The sequence below is a fragment of the Colletotrichum chrysophilum genome (genome assembly GCF_026319265.1).
Source record: "Colletotrichum chrysophilum strain AFK26 chromosome Unknown scaffold_138, whole genome shotgun sequence".
Lineage (NCBI taxonomy): Eukaryota > Fungi > Ascomycota > Sordariomycetes > Glomerellales > Glomerellaceae > Colletotrichum > Colletotrichum chrysophilum.
The window spans coordinates 54248-73144 of NW_026517425.1; the positions used below are offsets into that span (position 1 = coordinate 54248).

The following is an 18897-nucleotide window of genomic DNA, read 5'->3' on the forward strand; positions in this document are numbered from 1 at the left end:
CGATCGAGGCCATCAAATACTAGTGTGCTGTCCAAACTCCAAGTTTCTCTTTTGAGCTTGATTTCACAACATTAAATTATCGTAGCCCAAGAATATGGTAATTATCAAAGCAGGTTGTCTCAGTCTCCCTTGTCTCTCAGCCTCGATCTAGATAGTAAGTTGCCGCTAAAGACACGGACTCTTTCAAGAGTCTATGATTCGTGGGGCATGATGCCATCCCAAGCTATTGGAATCATCAACCAACCTAAGCATGTTCCTCTGGATCCCACAGGCATTGATCGACAGTCTCATCTCAATCCAAAGTCTTTCTAATTCTGCTTCTTTTCAGCCATAAAATTAAGCATGCGCGTGACTACCGTCTAATGCTGGCCGACGATCCTTCCTGCTCTTGTCTTTGATGATCACCGCGAATACCAGGGGCTTGGGACCTTGTGTGTGAGTCCACTGCCGAATTGAGACAATCCTGTGTTCAGGTCTTCGTTTTGGGCATCTTGGCATCTTCGGAAGTCAGACTTGCCGCTGTTGGTCGAAATGGCGACATCTCCAAACTCACTTCTGGCGGTGTCTATGGCGGCTGTCATATTGCGATGGACATCGTCTGAATGTTTTGGAAAAGTCATTCTCAGCTATGTGCCGCGCTGCGCGGCTAGGTGGATTACAACTCTGAATATCACGACCAAAAAAGTCTCTTCGTCTTGGACGGCGCGGATGAGGAGCTTTATTGGCTTCATGATGCGATTTCCAAGGGAGGTTGGTGGTTCTGATCGGGACGACAGATTGCAAGTAGTAGATATCTCGACTATTGAACAGAACGAACAATCTTGTATAAGAATCAGACGGGATTGCTCCTTCTTCAAAGACTTAGAGCAGCATCACCAAGCAGGCCTCATCAGCCCTCCTCAATCAATCAAGCATTCCCCATCTGTCGTCTCCGTCTGTCGCCATGCTCTCCAAGCTTTCTCTTGCAGCGCTCGCGGGGGTATTGCTCTCTCCTGTAGCGGGAGGGCCTGTCAACGCCAACGACCACTCCCCCGCCAGCAAGAGATCTCCACTAGGGCTCAGCCTGCCTCCTTTGATTCCCTCCATCCCAGGCGTTACGGAGCCTCTTGCCTCCAACGCGCCGCCCCTTCCTATTCTCCAGATCCCCACGCCTCCCATTGATAGCCCCCCTTTCACGGGTGCCAACATCAAGCCCAAGAAAATTGGATACTTTTGGACTGGGGCAGGTGACAACATTCACAAAGACTTCCTGGTGACTGCCAGTCTGGACGACGTACGTAACCCCCATATTCTCCCCTGTCCGATCTGTCAGGGTTTGAAAGTATTGACTGTTTTGGGCGTCCAGGATACGTTTGGGCAAATCATCACCGTCACCGATGTCCCTACCAGTGGCAACTCGCCTCATCACTTGGGAAGCTCACTCGATGGCAAGACCCTCATCGGAGGTGGACTTCTCTCACTGTTGAAGACCCAGGATACGGCTTTCTACTTTGACGTGTCGAACCCGTATGCCCCCAAGTTGAAGAAGTCCAACCGTGCTCTTTTAAGCTCTATCGTGGACGAGATCAGAGCTAAGCCTGAGGGGTAAGTTTTTTTCCCCATATGATGTGTCTCTTCTCATAGCTCCCACTGCGACAAGTCGCTGACTAGCTTAGTGGATTCTTCATCACATACATGGGTAGCGCAGTAGGCACCTCCCCCGGTCGCCTTGTCGAGACAAATGCCGAGGGAGACATTATTCACGAATGGCCTGAGGATGTTGCTGGCACGCTGAACATCCTTGGCGAGCAGTTCAGCCCCCACGGTCTGGCTGTGGACTTCAACAAGGGCATCATTTTGACGTCTGATTTCGTTGTTCCCATCACCATCCTCAAGCCGACCCTGGGTATTCAGAAGGCGAGCACGCTAAGGCTGTGGAACTTGTCTGACCGGACGATCATTTCGACCATCACCATCCCTAACGTGAGCCCCCTTTGGCCGAGAATCTTAGACCCAGACTAACGCGTCCTTCTGCAGGGACTCGGCATTCAAGATGTGAAGTTCATCCCAGGAAATCCCGAAAGCGCTGCCATCGCAACGTAAGTTTCCCGCCTCTCGTCTCCGTACAAGGCCATCACTGACAGTCTTTCCTCTCCAGCGCCGTCGGCCCAGGCCAAGTCTGGATCATCTATCCCTTCCGCCGCGACTCGTCCGGCAAGCAGGGCGTCGCCGAGCTGCTCTACGACCTCGGCTCAAAGGCGAAGGACTCCCTGGCCATCTACTCGGATATCAGCGACGACGGCAAGCTGGCGTACTTCACCATCACACTCGGCAACCATGTCGCGGCGCTCGACATCTCAGACTTGAACAACGTCAAGAGGCTCGACGACCCGAACGAGACGCAGCCCATCATCGGGCCGCACTACGTCAAGATCAGCCCCGACAAGAAGAACCTGCTTGTTACCGGATACTTCGTCCAGGGCGGCGATGTGAGTGGCTCTCCAATAGGGCAATATCCGATGAATTGTAAGCTGACCTTGACTGAAACAGATCTCGATTGTCAACACCCCCGGGGACTACAAGGGCCACTGGATTGACATTCTCCCCAACGGAGGGCTCAGCTTCAACAGAACGATCGATTTCGAAAGCATCTTCACCCGCGACCGTGGTGGTGCTCGGCCTCATTCTTCCGTCATTTTCGACCTCACCGATCCCGAGAACCCCAAGTACTACTGAAGGGACAACGACGGATTGATATGGCAGTGTGGTGATGACATACAGCTCTGATGTGACTATGGAGAATGTGACTTTGTTGTTATTCTCTCGTTGCTGAACCTTTTATTTCCCTGTTGATAGTATCCTTAATGCTCAGTACTTGCTTAATCGGTGTTATTGAGACCACCTATCTTTTACGTGTCTTTGTGAACATGTTTCCCATGTTTGAACATACTCGAAGTTTAGACAGCCGACCAAAGTAGAAGTAATAATGACAGCAGAGCTGACAACAACTATAGTGGAGGAGACGATAGCAGACGACAACGACGGCAGAGATGACTACGACCGTAGAAACCATGATTGTGGTAGAGGCGTTGTAATAAGTAGGGACCAAACTAATAGACTCTCGCGCGTCTATAGTGCTCACCGGCGCAGCCAATCATCGCACATTGATTGAAAGGGCGCTCATAAGCCCTCGGCGATGGGGGTTGCTTCTTGGATTTTGATATGATGAGTTTTGAGGCCTCTGACCTTTTTTTTTTTTTTTCCTCGTAGTTGAAAATGGTTCAAAACGTCGTGCTTTAGGGCGTTCGAACTAAGGCCATCGCGACGGGCGACATCCTCCGAGGATTGAGCCGGGCCCGGTCTGAGAGGTAGGTTATTCAGGTTGTTTTCTGCTCTTACCATACAGTTGAACTTCCGTAGTATTAATCACCCCATTCACGGGCTTGGCAGGTGTGGATGGATGCAGCTTCCTCATCCAATATTGTGCCGGGAGCTGATGCAGCAAGAAGCAGCGACGTTGGGTTAAGCGTTTGTGCTCCACAGGGCAATCTGGCAGTGCCCGAATGCCGCTGCGCGCTAGCACTAACAATTTCCGTCACAGCCAACCTCAGTGGGAAAGTGCGTCATTGGCCCGCGCTTCCCCCAAGACATGGACTCAAGTCCGGCCGACACTTCCGTGTCGCACAATGATCCCTCCGCGCGTTCACGTTGAGCTGAACGCTCAGATCCTTGCATCCCGTAATCCGTTTCTTCCATCCAACTTCACTTCGTTTCCCCATGTTTGAGTGACACAACACCTTCACATCGGCAGAGACTCAAAATGCCGGCAAGACAGAGCTTGGATAAGAGCCCGGCCGTTCCGACGGCTGTGGCTCAAAGAGCTTCTGCAGGGAAGCAATCCTCAGGAACTTCCTTATTAATCCGGCTTTGGCCAGTCATTTCCTTTTTGATCATCGTCAACTTCATCTTGCAGACCTACCTCTATTTCGGCAATTCGAAACGGCTTCCTGGCAAGCTCAACACTGCAAATGTCGATGCAGATAACGATGTTTATCTTCTTGGCGCTGGTCGCGCAGATATTACCGGTCCGGTTGTGGAGATCAACATGATGGGATATGCAGATCCCAAACAGCTTGGAACCGGCCTTCGCCAGAGGCTCTATGCTCGTGCTTTCATCATCGGAAGCGTCGATCAACCGGACGATCGATTCATCTATGTCGTTCTAGACACACAGTCCGGGGACACCGCGGTCCGGTATGGCGTTTTGCATGGCCTTGCAGACCTTGGCTATGAGTATTCCATGTACGGCCATCACAATCTAGCTCTCACCGGGACACACTCCCACTCTGGACCGGGTGCTTGGCTCAACTATCTTCTGCCACAAATCACCAGCAAGGGCTTTGACAAGCAGAGCTACCGGGCTATCGTTGACGGCACTTTGCTCGCCATCAAGCGTGCCCACGAGAGCTTGGTGCCTGGCCATCTCAGCGTTGGAACTACCAAAGTCAAGGGCGCCAACATCAACCGAAGCTTGTATGCGTACATGGCAAATCCTGAGGAGGAACGTGCCAAGTACAACATTAGTGCCGAAGAAGACGGCTCTGTCGAAAAGGACTTGACATTGCTCAAGTTCCAAAGAGCATCAGATGGCAAGAGCCTTGCTGTTTTGACGTGGTTTCCTACGCACGGCACGTCGATGCTCGGCAACAACACTCTGATTTCGGGAGACAACAAAGGCGTGGCAGCTTGGCTCTTTGAGAAAAGTGTCCGTGGGCAAGATCACGTAACGTCGAATTTCATCGCCGGCTTCTCCCAGGCCAATATGGGGGATGTCAGTCCAAACGTTCTCGGCGCTTGGTGCGAAGATGGCAGTGGTTCGCAATGCGACTTCAAGACCAGCACCTGCGGTGACGGCAGGAGCCAAAAGTGTCACGCCCGAGGCCCGTTCTTCCGAGAGAAGGATAACGGAGCCAAGTCCTGCTACGAAATAGGCAGAAGACAATTCGATGCCGCCAGGAGGCTGTATGACGAAATGGGTGACAATGCTAAGCGAGTACGCGGATCGTGGGTCAAGTCGTTCCACACTTTCCACAACATGTCCGACTTCCAGTTCGAGCTCCCCAACGGCACTGAGGTGCGGACTTGTCCTGCGGCACTCGGATACTCGTTCGCTGCCGGAACCTCTGACGGGCCTGGCGCATTTGACTTTACCCAGCACGATTCGAACTCTTCAAACACATCCCCATTGTGGAAGGTCGTTTCTGGCTTGCTGAAAGCCCCGACCCAAGATCAGCTTGCTTGTCATTCTCCTAAACCAATCCTGCTGGACGTGGGCGAGGTTTTCAACCCGTACCAGTGGACACCCAACATTGTTGACATTCAAGCTTTCCGAGTCGGCCAGTTGGTAATCATTGTCAGCCCAGGCGAGGCATCGACCATGGCAGGACGTCGTTGGAAAGATGCCGTCAGGGGCGAGGCCGAATCATTATTCAGTGATGAAACGGCACTCAAACCTATTGTGGTAATCGGTGGACCGGCGAACAGCTATACCCACTACATCACAACTCAACAGGAATATGGGTAAGTGTGGGATGTCGTGACATGTTGTCCGCCGCTGCTAACGATTCCCACAGCATTCAAAGATACGAAGGTGCATCAACGTTGTATGGACCTTACACGTTGGACGCGTACATCAATCGCACTCTGACTTACCTGCCCACGCTGGGCGCCTCATCAGCAAAGACGCCGCCGTCGCACGCCGGGCGTCCATACCCTCCGGACAATAGCGACCGTTCCTTGAGCTTCATTACTGGCGTTGTCCGCGACGGCACACCAGTCCTCCGCAGTTTCGGCGACGTGAAGAAGGACGTGGAACAGAAGTATTCGATTGGCGATGTGGTGCGTGCCACATTTGTCGGAGCCAATCCCCGGAACAACCTGCGTCTTGAAGGAACCTACGCTGCTGTCGAGCGTCTCGTCATCGATGTTGGCGGAATTAAGAAGTGGGACATTGTTCGAGACGACCAGGACTGGAGTCTGATATTCCACTGGAAGCGAATGAGTGATCTCTTGGCCACCAGTGAGGTGGAGATTACGTGGGAGACGGAAGGGGATGTGGAAGCAGGAACATATCGCTTCCGGTATTATGGCGACTCCAAGTCGTTGGGCGGCACAATCACCAGCTTCGAAGGGGTTAGCGGGCAATTTGGACTGCACTGAGGGCGATTTGCTTTGGGCGTTGGTTTAATTATGGTACTGGATGGGGGCTTTGATACCCTGCATTTCTTTTTTCGGGCGGGAGCATGGCAGGACTAGAAATCACAGACTGTATGACTGACGAGGCATTGGGTTACGAGACGTAGAATTACTTTCCTGCGTCGGCAATCGAGAAGAGACAGAATATGGCAACCACATCGCCGCAATGGCACGAGTGACCACTTGTTTTTTCTTGGTTCGCGACGCCGGTCTCAGTCGAGACAGGCTGTGCCGCGGTCCTGCGTCGGGCGGTGCCGAGACATGTACTCGGAAATTTAGAGGTTGAGTTGACGTGCATGCGCCGTCCTTGTCTCCTCGGCGAATCAAGTTGTAGGTGTATGTCCACCGTCACGGAGGTGGCGCTTCTGGAACCCTACCTACGAATACAGCTTTTTAGGACTGCGTTCTCGGTCGTCTCGTGTCTCTCGTTTATCGGATCCTTGGGAGGACAAGAACGTCGAGCCCTGCTCATGCCGGGAGAAAAGCAGTTCGGTCGCTGGCAAACCTTGCCTACCGCGGCAAGCGTGGAGATTTTGACTCCCTGAGGATGCATGGGGGTGAGCTCCCGCTGCCAATGGGGACTCGCCGCGCCCTCTGTGACGCGACCCACTTGACGGATCCGCCCCGCCGGGAACCAACTGGCGGAGTGTTACACAATGGTGGGCGTCTACTGCAGGGCAACACTTTTTCCAAGAGTCTCTGATTCATCAAGTTGTCATTGCCGATGCATGTTTGCTCTCTGTTAGTCTGCTCGTTTCTTGTTTTCAGAAGTACAACAGGCTATCTGCTGCCGGGAACCGTTTACCGCCTCGCGGAACCTTTCATCCGACCAATGTCGAAGTCTGGTGATCTGAGACTTGACACCCCGACCTATCATCGATTCGCCCATCGTCATCTCTCTGAGCTTCTCCCCTACCAACGAATCACATGTGGATAATTAGCAAGAGAGGGAACAAACACGCTCGACGAGATCCATAGAGCTTAAGCTCACGCTACCCATTCAAGTTCGTAACAATTGGGTAGGGGTTGTGCTAGTTTCGGGTCGAGCGCACTCCGAAACCAGAGCTGACGACCCCTGCCCACTTGCTGCCAAATGGGGGCTTGTCCCGTGTTTGCTTGGACGTTTCTGTCCTTTCTTTCGTTTCTTCCATTACTCTTCTGTCAAATCTTTCCTTTATGTTTCTTCTGTTCTTTCCAGTGTCCGGGTGACGTGCTTGTTTCCTTCTGATCATAATTCTCCATACTATTAAATCTTCTCGAGGTCGAACCAGGGGAGGACGAAGAGGAGCCCGAGGTCAGCTGCCGCCAATTGCACCCGAATTTAACCCACCGGCTGCCTATAACTTCTGTCGAGCACCCCGCTACCCACTCTATCGCACACGTCGCTACTTCGATTCCTCCAAAGGCCATTGGTGTGTGGGATTTTACATCATGGTGTCTTCCATCTATGCTCTCGTCGGAGCGGTGGTCGCCTACGGCGTCTACTCCTACGTCTCCGGCTTGCAGCGCAACATAGCTGAGGCAAAGAAGTCTGGCTTGCCTTACGTGGTGTCTCGTATGTGTCCACGATGTGTTGGGATTCGCCTGGTACTGACTGTGGATGCGCAGCTATTTCGCCATTCTCTATGCTTTGGCAGCTAACACACAAACTCTGGCTCCCCATCATCAAGACCCTTCCAAAGACATGGTGGGAGAACTGGCTACAGTTCGTACTAAGACAATCTTGTCCTCTCCTCGTCATGCTAACTCCAAAGCAGAGTCGCAATTCCCAACTGGTCCTACGAACTCCTCCACGAACCCTTCGCACGCCACGGCGAGACGTTCATGATCGTTTCCCCGTTCCAGATCCTCATCCTAACCGACAGCGCCGAGGCGATCCACCAAATCACCCAGCAGCGCGAAAAGTTCCCCAAGCTCGTCGAGACGTACGCGATCCTCAAGCAGTTTGGCGAAAACGTCCTGACCACCGAGGGCGCCGCCTGGCGCATGCACCGCAAGGTCACCTCCGCCACCTTCAATGAGAAGAACGCCGCCCTCGTGTTTGCCGAGTCCATCAAGCAGGCGCAGAGCATGACGCAAAAGTGGCTCGGCGCGGACGGCAAGGGCACAAAGACGATCGAGACGCTGGACCACGACACCATGCGCCTCGCGCTCAACATCATCAGCTACGTGGGCTTCGGCATGCGGCTGCTCTGGCCGGGGCAGGTGCTGCCTGCGGGGACAGATCCGAAGCTTACCAAGTATAGCTCTCTGGAGGCGCCGCCGGGACATACGATGAGCTTTGTGGATGCGATTGCCGAGATGTTGGAGCATATTCTGGTCTTGTTGCTGGTTCCGCGGTGGCTGCTGAAGAGGCTTCCGTTCAAATACACGAAGCTTGCGATGGATTCGCACGACAACTATGTGCAGTATATTGACGCGTTGATGCAAGATAAGATTGGGGACCTGCAAAAGGGCGATCACGGGGACGCGGGTATGGATCTGATGGGCCAGCTTGTGCGGTCAAAGTACGGCAGCGAGGGAGAGATCAACGGAGGCGCCAACGGGATCGTCAGCAAGGGCAAGGACTCAAAGATCCCCCAGTTGTCAAAGTCGGAGATCACCGGCAACGCCTTCATCATGCTTGTCGCCGGCCACGAGACGACAGCGAACGCCATGCACTTTGGCTGCATCGAGATCGCCTGCAACCCGGCCGTCCAGCGACAGCTCCAGAAAGACATTGACGGCATCTTTGGCGACAGCGACCCCAGCACGTGGAACTACGACAGCACGGTCAACGCCATGCTCGCGTCGATGCTGGGTGCCTGCATGAACGAGACGCTGCGCATGACGCCGGCCGTGACAGAGATCCCTAAGAAGGTCAACCCCGAAGGCGACGGCATCGTGACCCTAGACGGCGAGAAGCACGCGCTGCCGCGGGGCGCCCACATCTCCATCGTCGGGGTGGCGGCGCACCGCAACCCGCGCAACTGGCCGTCGAAGCCGAGCAAGGTCACGGACGCGGCGCACGACCTGAACGACTACGTCCCGGAGCGGTGGTACCGACAGAACATCAACGGCGAGCAGACGGAGGACAAGGGTGGTGACACGGAGGACTACGGGGGATACAAGGGGTCCGACACCAGCGAGAAGATGTTCCGGCCGGTGCGGGGGTCGTACGTGCCCTTCTCCGACGGCCCACGGTCGTGTCTGGGGCGGCGCATTGCACAGGTAGAGATTATTGCTGCGTTATCTGTCATCTTCCAGCGGTACAGCCTCGAGTTGGCGGTGGACGAGTGGGCTAGTGATGCCGAGGTCGAGGCGATGAGCCAGGCGGAGCGGGCGAAGTTGTATAAGAAGGCGCAGGATAAGTGCCGGCAGACGCTGAAGACGGCGAGCACGATGTTGACGTTGAAGTTGCCGCATGGGACGACTGTTCCGCTGAGGATCGTGCCCAGGGGAAAGGAGAGGTTTGTAAATTTAGTGGACTCTGCCTAGGTAGATTGGGTTATGGTAGGATTGGATGTATCTCTGTACATTATTGAGGTTGAAGATGTGTGAACATACCAATAAGAAATGGCTGGAATAGCAGTTGTCTTTCTGTCAGAGAATGATTATCAAGTGTATCAAGACCATGTCATTTGAAAGCGATGATTGGATGATACTGAATCTGGCGTCAAGCAACTGCCAATGTTGACCTTGAAACCCCGCGGTTGGCATGGCAGCTAGCTGATGGTCATCACGTTCTTTCCCGGGCTTCTTCGCGCGGGTGGTGTGAAGAGGAGGGGGTGAATCGGGCAACTTGTTATTGAAAAGCACGCATCATCCCGGCAAAGTCCCCAGATGGCTCATGTCGGGAGATCACCAGTAGTCGAGAGCAGTGGCCAGCGACTATGCCGTTTGTTTACATGGCTCTTGCCTAATTCGGACAGCTCCATTGGAGGGCGCATTCATGTCCCGTGTTGCCGTCGCGTCAGTGGTGGATATGAGCAGCGAAGAATGCCCCACCCTTTTCGTCATGACTGGCCAGTGCTTGCTGCTCCCGGGGGCCGCTAAGCCAGTCGCAACGTCCAGCATCTGCAGCACCCGCACCGCTGTTGCAGCACATGCACCCGCTATCGAACTTCTCCGGGGGGCCCCTCCCCCCCAAAGGGTCTCCAGCTCCCTGTGTGATTGCGATTGCCCTCAAGATGACTCGGGACGGCAGGAGGGAGGTACACGGTCTCAGTGCACGAAGGCGCACTCGCCCCGAGTCACTCGTCATCCCCTCTCCTCCTCCCTCACCCTTCTGTCCCTCTGAACCCCCCAAATCCCGCTGCTCTCTCTCACCACAACAACAAAGTGGCCCGCTGTCGAGGACGGGAAAAAACATAAACAACGCTTCGACCAACTCGCTCATCCACACACACTACACCCTTACAACCTAGCTCAGCTCAGCCCAGCTACCCGTTGTCCGTTATCACCATCTGCCCCTCCACGTCCCACGATTATCACAACCGGAAGGTCCCTTCTCCCCTTGCATCACTCCAATCACTGTACAAGAATATCTCTTCGTTCCAAGATTTAGAGTCGCTTCTTTTGCGCGATTCCTGTGATACCCATCTCAGTCGCCTTTTCCGCCGTTTCAACTACCAAACCATGTCGGGCGCAAACCCGTGGCTCGTTCGCCAGCGCAAGAGCGACTTGGTCGAGCTCGCAGAGCTAACCGGACTTACTGGGTACGTGAATCTTTGCTCTTCTCCGTCATGCGCCAGCTCGCGTCTATCGTGAGCTTCGTGCCTTTGCGCAAGGCGCATTCGACTGCGATTTGCGCCGCGATCGCGTTCTGCCGGATCCGTCGCGCAAGGCTACCCCTCGAGGCGCGTCGAACCACCCTAGATCACCAGGTGCACGACACCCTCACGAACCCTCATGGCTAATGGCCTGCTCCTTTTAGATACGAGAACCAGAAGAAGGTCGATTTGGAGGCTACCCTCGATGAGTACCTCACGGAAAACGCGTTCAAATTCTCTACCGAGCCGAAGCTCACTCCCTACTACACGAGCCGCGCCAAGGCAGCCGGGTCACCCATCAAGAGGGAGGCTCCTTCGTCGGAAGTTGTCAAGTCTGTGCGACGCAGGACTACGAGAGTCATCGAGGAGATCCGTCCCGAGTAAGTCGCAAAGTCCGGACTCTCTGCTGCGCGATGCGCATTGCAGAGAGGAATCCACTCGCGCGTCCCCGCTCGTGATCGCGAACTAACGGACGCGTCTCTAGGCCTGAATCTGAAGAAGAGGAGGAGGCTTCATCATCCAGTCCAGAGCCCGCCGCGGCCTCGACTGCCCTGGCTCTGCGTACGCCTGCCCGCAACCTCTCTCTCGCCAGCCGTATTCCTCTGCCCGCAACCCCTGCCGACGTCGCTGAGGCTGTCGACCGCCATACAGTCGCCATCAGGGAACGCGCCACAGAATTGTACGACCAATCTGGCATCCAGGAGGGTACTCAGGCCGTTCGCTCCTCTCTGTCAACGGTCACCTCCATCCTCTTCACCGTTGCTGCGTTCGAGGCGTGGAATCTGCGCGCCGAGGTTCTACCCCTGCGCTACGCCTTCACTATCCCGGCTATCCCCGCGCTAGGCACCAGCTTCTACCCAGTTTACGTGCCCGACGCGTTTCTGTTCGTGACTTCGTCCTTCTGGTCCCCGGTTTCCCTGTGGACCCTGACATCCGTTCTCATTCCGTCCTTGTTCGGCTACTTCTACAACTTGAGCGCGGCTAGCCACCCCCAGAGGCGCGAGGGCTCCGAACTCACGACAGTAGAGTACAATGTTGATCCCCTCGTCTTCAGCATCGTAAAGGCTCTCATTTCCTTCGTCGTCTACGGACAGAAGGTCACCTTTGGCGGCTGGATTAACGAGAACTCGATCGACCGCATCAACGGTGCTTTGTACGGCGAATGGAAGGGCATCCTTACAGGCGCTGCCATCACCGGCCTCGTGAGCTTGTACGACGCCGTCTTGAAGAAGTAGAGACTTCCTTCAGGTCACGATCGTGCAGAGTTGCCTCCCATGGACGCTCCTCAGCTTGTCCTGCCCGTCAGATCCAGGGCTCCGATCGCACCGGGTGCACGTGGATTCGGGCGTGGCATGGGTCGCAGCAGCGACACAATCCACGCATCTACTCCAATACTGCGAAGATCGACGCGCAAAGCTTAGGCATATCTTTTTCCTCATTTTTTCATCGTTCGAGGGCGGCGTTATGAGGCGTTTTGATCGGCGTCACGCGTGGCTCTTCGGCTGATACCTCTTCGTTTTCCGTATTGCGCTTGACGCAACTCTTTGAGCTGGTCTGTCCCTAAAACAAAGGGCTCTAGTCTGGCTGAAGTGGTCGTCGTTGTTTTTTACTGTGATTTGTATATCTGACCGGTGGTTTGTTGTTTCTTGCCGGGATGTTCTAGGTGCTTTTTGGTACGCGTTCTGGGGTTTTCTCTTCCGAACTGGTGCAGGTTGATTATGGCATCACGTTCTAGCAGAAGAAGGGTCGGGGTGGCTGGTCGGGTAGGCTGGCGGCGACGGCAGGCAGATGGGTTTTCTCCATTCACACAGTTACGCGAGGGCGGTTTCTCTGGCAAGTCGGGGAAATCGACGGCACTGGTGTTGAGTAGAGTCACGGCAGATGCCTGGAATACATTGTCTCTTGAAGTTCTACAAATAGGTTTCTCCTTTCGCGTCGTGATCTCGTGTCTGCCGCAGGAAGGTATCGACTGTGGAATGTAGTGTCACTTGAGGCTTCATCGCAAAGCTAATGAAGTGCCTAAGCTACAAAACTAATCGTGTTGGAACTTCCTCTGCATGGTGACTTGGTCAAGACCTCGAGAGCTTCTCGATGTCAAAGACGGCTATCATAATCTATGCTAGATGACACCATCAATACAGCCTGTTCATCTCTGATATTTATACCAACTCGATCCATTTTCTCTTGGCATCTGTAGTAAAGATACCGGATGGACAACCTCCGAGGGCAAGTCTAGGAGGTCGATAGCATCAGCGTGAGAGCCGATGCTTTTGAGTATGAGAGGTTCTGGAGCGACTTGAAGGTCATGCCGAGTATGTTTATCAGCACCTCTCTGCCAACCACAGATAACACTTGGATTCAGCTTCAAATCCCATGTTCCACGCCACCCAATACGAGTATGACTAGTCTCTGCGCGGTAGAAGAACTTGAAAGCTTCCCCCTTGCGACCATTCCAAATGACCATTGTATGTAAATGTGGCATTGAAAGTGCTGTTGTGGCAGCATTCTCCAAGAGAGTTTGTATCTCGAGACTTCTTGTTTGGGTAAGCATCCTCGATGTGAGGGTCAAGGATCTCATATGGCTCCAAACCCAGTCTTGCTGGCATGACTGGAAGAAGTCCGAGGCTTCAACCATGAATGCAACGGAGAGTTTCTCAAGATTAAGACTTCTCTTGGCGAAAGCAGCATTGACCGCGGGCGATGTTACTCGGACTCTGTCAGGTCTATGAATGAATAGTTGCCCATGTTGAAGTAAGCTAACATAACCTTCGTTGGTCTCTTCAAATACCGATATTTGCTGCAGTGTTTGCGGCAAATGTGATTCAATGAGCCTTGGGTATCCAACTGCATGGCGAGTAGTTAGTAGAGATAATAAACAGGTAGAGGCATGATATCCTACGAGAATCCCATAACGTCTGTTCCCACTTATTCCAAAATTGCCATGGCTCGAAAGTCAATGACTGTAACCGAGGAAGGGCATCGAATATAGACCGCAGGGCTGGGGGCACAATATTTCTTCGACATTGCCGACGAAGTATGGATCGTGTTGCTGCATTAACCTGAGGAAGGCTTTCTTTGAACCCCAGGATTCCAACGGGCTCGAAAATTCGTAGTAAAGCCCCTTCGCCAGGAGCCTGGACTTGACGTCCATTTATCCAGCCATGTTTAGGGTCGTGAAATGGTTGATTCCCAGACCATTCGGCTGCTGAGTTCTCATGTTCGTCACCACCTCCAAAATGAAGGTTCTTGGCCCAATGCTCCTTATCGCTTGGAGACTGAACGGAGAGCTCCAGCGTCAGCTCGGCCCCCTCTACTACCGGCCACTGAGACAAGATGGAGAAAAGCTTCACGATTGCTTTTTGAACCATGCTAATGTTTCCACGACACTGATTGAAACCTTCAATGCTCGTACAATTTCGGCAATTGTATGGCTTCAGGTCGATATTTAGCCATATATGTCTTACAAGCTGTGCTTGCCTCAAACCAACCACAGTCTCCATGTCATCCAAACATGATATCTGTACTTTCAGCCGGCGGAAATTTTCTTTCTCCAGTGTAGCCTGCCACTCCCGACAAACAGAAGCGCAGGCGCCCCAACCAGAGAGTTGTCGTGCGAGAACTTCAAGTATCATTCGCCGCAGTTCCGGTGGTAGAGAACTCCAGGCCGGGACATATGGCGATGAAGTGGTTTGGAGCTTGGAGGCAGACATCGGAGCGGGCTGAGTCGATCCAGCCATGAGGGATGAATGAAGGCACTGGAGGATGAGCTGTTGGGCAGCAAATCATCGAATAAAGGAATCTCGAATCAGGAAAATACCTCAAGAGACTTAGCCTGGCGTAGATAATAACTGATGTGTTGTAGAATCTGACTTCTTGATTCGTTTGGCCAAGCCCACGTTCGAATGAGTGAAGTTGAACGGTTGAAGGAGTCAAAGTACGATTAAAAGCCTCAGGGGTGTGTCTGGCTTTTCATTTTCCCTTCTCTCAGTTTTTCGTTTAAGCTTTCTCATCGTCTACGACCACGCCTCAATCAGCAGGGTAAAGACCATAGTGGTACCCGCCCTCCACATTCCTGAACTCGAGTCAATTTTGGATCAATAGTAGAGCTTGACTGAGTGACGCACGAGTTATCGGAAACGAGTTCAGTCTATAAAGCAATCCTAGGCTACAATCAAAAGTTGATTTGCGAAGCAGCGGCCGTGGACGTAGCGCATGTCTGGTACGTTTCAAGCCACTATGCAGAACCCCTTTTTGGGAAACAGAATCAAGCACATCGTCACTAGTATACCTGCGTTCAGAGCATGTTCTATGCGTTTTTGCTCTTGCTCATCCGTCTCTGATACAGGGCTGGGCCAGAGGACCGGGCGGCGTGGTTCTGAGAGCCTCAGGGCGGGGGTTGGGCCGCTTCATTCCTTCTGACTTCTTTCTTATACTTTCGTATGGCAAGATACTGCCTGCGGACACACGTTTTCGACTTTCGTATGATCCTGACGGGGAAATATGTGAGTCACCTCCGTCCTTCATATTTATTACCTTCGACTATCTTTGTCAAGTAATGACTGACTATTCTTCTTTCCCTATTTAACCCATTATTTCAACGTGCATAGGTTGTTGTGAGGGCTGAAGATACACCCAGCCATGCATACTAACTGTCGATGTTTGGGTATAAGTAACGAGTTTTGCTGTCCAGGCGGGTAGTAGGCATAAACGACGATAGGGGTAACAACGATGACGACAGCGACAAAGACAGGGACAGGGAAGATAGAGACATCAGGGACTATAGAGACAGTAGGGACGACAATTAGGGACGACAATTAGGGACGACAAGGACGACAAGGACGACAAGGACGGCAGGGAAGATAGAGACAGCACGAGCAACAGGGACACCAGGAACGATAGGGTCAATAAATATTTGTATTAAATGAACTAAGGTATGCGTCCTAACACAATAGATATCCGCCCGGATGGCAAGACTCTAACTTATTTTTCTCGGCTATTTCGCTTGCAAGAACGTCACTATCCTCTTTTTTCCCCCAGTCGTTACCTGATAGAGTCTTCTGTAAATTGTCATCCCAGCAAGCTCGATTTGCACAAATCTCACGATGCTGACCATCTTTCCGCCGGCCGCTGACCATTTCCCCAGTCATCGTTTCACACCTAAAAGAGCCCGTCTTCCAGCATCTCAATCAAAACCTTTTTGACTGGTCCTTATGTATTTAATCATACTTTCCGACGGCAATTATATCGGTCATTGTCTGTGCCTTCCGGGGTTGGACATAAGCGGTCGTTGGCCTGGGTGTGGGTCGCTGGCATCCATCCCAGCCTGCTTCTCCATGCAGAGCCAAGCCAGTCAGAACAGCGTCATTGGCGGAGCGTATCTCAACTGGGGTTCCTTTCGGTTGTACTGCATATGCTGGTCCCGGCCGATGAAGAGCACCATCTGATTTGCTGCCCGGTTGTCCCGCAATTGTTTACACGTTGGCACCGTGGACAGCTTACCGTCTTTCTCTCTTCCACCTTGACAGTCGTCAACACACCACAGCAAGCCGGCCAAAAAAAAAAACAAAAAAAACAAAACTCTGTTGCAGCTCTTGAATGATCAACTCAGAGACGAAGACACAAAGATCGAAGATGCAATGTCACTTTTACAGAATGACCTGAAACCACAACATCATACAGCAGACGATTCCCTGGGAGAGAAGGATCTGCAATACGGAGAGGGTTTGCCAGGCTTTGAGGATTCCTTGGTCAGAGAACCAAGTGAGTTTCAACAACTCATTATGGCTGGTGAGGAACTGTTGTCAGAAACTGCTCGACGAGGCCAATTTCTTTCGCATCCGGTATTTTGGGCAGTGATAGGTTTGTTGACCCCCGAGAAAGCGCATCGTTAAGTCGACAGGCCTGTACTAATATCGGCGTAGGAATTGGTCTGCAAGTATGGCTCGCAGAATAGACACAGACCTATCAGGGATTTTTATGTAGCAGGACATCATCAGCCGCTAATACAAGCTTGCCACATGACGAGACAGATACTCGTACCGCAGCGGGGGGATATCGTCGATGATATGTAGTCTACGAGAGTCATCTTCAGAAGGAAGATTAAGTGTTTCGGATGTAGCTGCAGTGGGATGCTCGTTGAGAGCGCAGTAAATGAATAGAAAAAGAGAAGCGGCTAGTTTCTTATCAAATCATACTCATGATTAAGCACGGCTCGTTGACGTTGTACTGTGACACTTCATGAGACATGAGAAAATAATAGAAACTTTGCTATTCTCTTCGAAGCACTGTTAGCAGACTAAGTCCCTACAGTAGAAGCTCAATCGTAGTTGTATGCTAAGAAAAACAAGATGATTATCTCCAATTGGAAACCAAGTCAGAAATAACGACCGCGCTCACATGAACTCGTGTAAGCACTCATTCGTAACTCAAGCTGGACCTGTACGGCCTATCAGGACAGTGAAATAAGTTGACAGGAAAAAGGCCCAGCGTATGGACGAATGAATCAAGAAAATCCGACTTTACCGTGGTGCCCCATGGGTCACTTGATGGCCACCACAAAGGTTGTTTAGGTATCTGAGGTTGAAACACACACCATATTTCAAAACCCCCTGTAGACTTCACTCTGTGGCACACCTGCCGCTTCCGAATTCGCAAACATATCACATGGTGACCTCTTACAACTCACCCAATATGGTACAGCCATCTCCTTGTCCACCGAGATGTGTATCTGACAACTCTGTAGTCAGCCCGCCAACTCATCTCGAGGGTCATCCGACCCATCACACTCCCGCCTCGCACTCAGCCCATCATCACCTCGCGAGGCATCCATGCAACCCCGATCTCTGCCGCCAACGTCCAAAGGCCAGCCAACGATTCTTACCTCGTCCCAGCCGCCCCCACCGCAGCGGAGCTTGACACGATGATGAACAACCTCCAAAAGGGCGAAGCGCACCCCGTCGTCGTGTACAGCGCCCTCAAGGCCTATGAGGCCGCCTTCAACGCCGACAAGCAAAAGATTCTCGACGGATTCAGGCAGCAACGCATCGAGATACGAGAGTCTCATGACGCGATTGACAGGGTGCTGAATAAGCTTCAACGCCTGCATAATCGTGTGTATTACTGGGACGATAGAATCGACGATTGGATGGCTAAGATGGACGCCACGCCTGTGCCGGAACGTTTCGACTTTCGCCGGGTTTTGCAGGCGGGGCTTTGGATGCTTAGCGGCGGCACTGCTGTGTATGTATGGTCGTCGTAGCGGAAGATGTCTAAGCCGATGGAGAAGGAGTGCTGTCGTTAAGGTGAGACTTATAGTCACCATGTTGTTCGTCTTGTACAGGCCCTCATCCTCTGAACTGCACTCAACTTACACAAGAGACCGCCCATCTTTCCTGTGCTAGAGCGACTACTCTTCCTACAGCTATAGTCTACTTTACTGTCCTCGCCGGCGCTTCTATTATTTATTGCTATTGTCGTTCTCGTTGTCGTTGTTGTAGTCGCTATTACGTCGTCTTTACTATCGTTATCGTCGTAACTATCGTCGTCGTTACTATTACCGTCGTGGTTATGATTATCGTCATTGTTACTATTGTTATCGTCGTTACTATCGTTGTTGTTATCACTGTCCTCGTCGTCGTTATCGCTATTGCTATTGCTACTATCGTCTAATTGCTACTATCGTCTTCGATAGAGGTACTTAAGTATATAGGAATCATGGCCGCGAAGACATAGGAAAGTCAGTCGGTCTCTGGTATATAAACAACAAAGGACATTGTCTCCTCTCATGATGATTTTGGACACCAGGCCGATTCAATTACCAACTTTGGCAATGCCTGATAGGTACATCAAGAAGCAACACAGCACGCTGAGTGCTGGACCTACACACCCAAGACTGAGGTCAAAATGCTTGGCC

At 52.4% G+C, this 18897-nt stretch overlaps 5 protein-coding genes across 5 annotated transcripts; all 5 read left to right on the forward strand.

The window, feature by feature from the left end:
* Positions 1 to 943: 943 nt before the first annotated feature.
* On the forward strand, positions 944 to 2715 carry COL26b_011367 (uncharacterized protein; the record flags this gene model as incomplete). Its single annotated transcript, XM_053184038.1, has 6 exons — positions 944 to 1273; positions 1346 to 1584; positions 1656 to 1962; positions 2017 to 2078; positions 2138 to 2468; positions 2530 to 2715. The coding sequence occupies 6 exons, from the start codon at positions 944 to 946 to the stop codon at positions 2713 to 2715; spliced, it is 1455 nt and encodes a 484-aa protein (XP_053032011.1).
* A 1084-nt stretch (positions 2716 to 3799) lies between these two features.
* COL26b_011368 (uncharacterized protein) lies at positions 3800 to 6198 on the forward strand (the record flags this gene model as incomplete). The annotated part of the gene is made up of 2 exons (XM_053184039.1): positions 3800 to 5559; positions 5613 to 6198. 2 exons carry the CDS (start codon positions 3800 to 3802, stop codon positions 6196 to 6198), a joined length of 2346 nt encoding a protein of 781 aa, XP_053032012.1.
* Positions 6199 to 7665: 1467 nt separating this feature from the next.
* On the forward strand, positions 7666 to 9711 carry COL26b_011369 (uncharacterized protein; the record flags this gene model as incomplete). Its single annotated transcript, XM_053184040.1, has 3 exons — positions 7666 to 7789; positions 7843 to 7939; positions 7992 to 9711. The coding sequence occupies 3 exons, from the start codon at positions 7666 to 7668 to the stop codon at positions 9709 to 9711; spliced, it is 1941 nt and encodes a 646-aa protein (XP_053032013.1).
* A 1140-nt stretch (positions 9712 to 10851) lies between these two features.
* Positions 10852 to 12220, forward strand: COL26b_011370 (uncharacterized protein; the record flags this gene model as incomplete). The annotated part of the gene is made up of 3 exons (XM_053184041.1): positions 10852 to 10931; positions 11150 to 11365; positions 11470 to 12220. 3 exons carry the CDS (start codon positions 10852 to 10854, stop codon positions 12218 to 12220), a joined length of 1047 nt encoding a protein of 348 aa, XP_053032014.1.
* Positions 12221 to 17904: 5684 nt separating this feature from the next.
* Positions 17905 to 18653, forward strand: COL26b_011371 (uncharacterized protein; the record flags this gene model as incomplete). The annotated part of the gene is made up of 2 exons (XM_053184042.1): positions 17905 to 18224; positions 18482 to 18653. 2 exons carry the CDS (start codon positions 17905 to 17907, stop codon positions 18651 to 18653), a joined length of 492 nt encoding a protein of 163 aa, XP_053032015.1.
* Between the last annotated feature and the right edge of the window lie 244 nt (positions 18654 to 18897).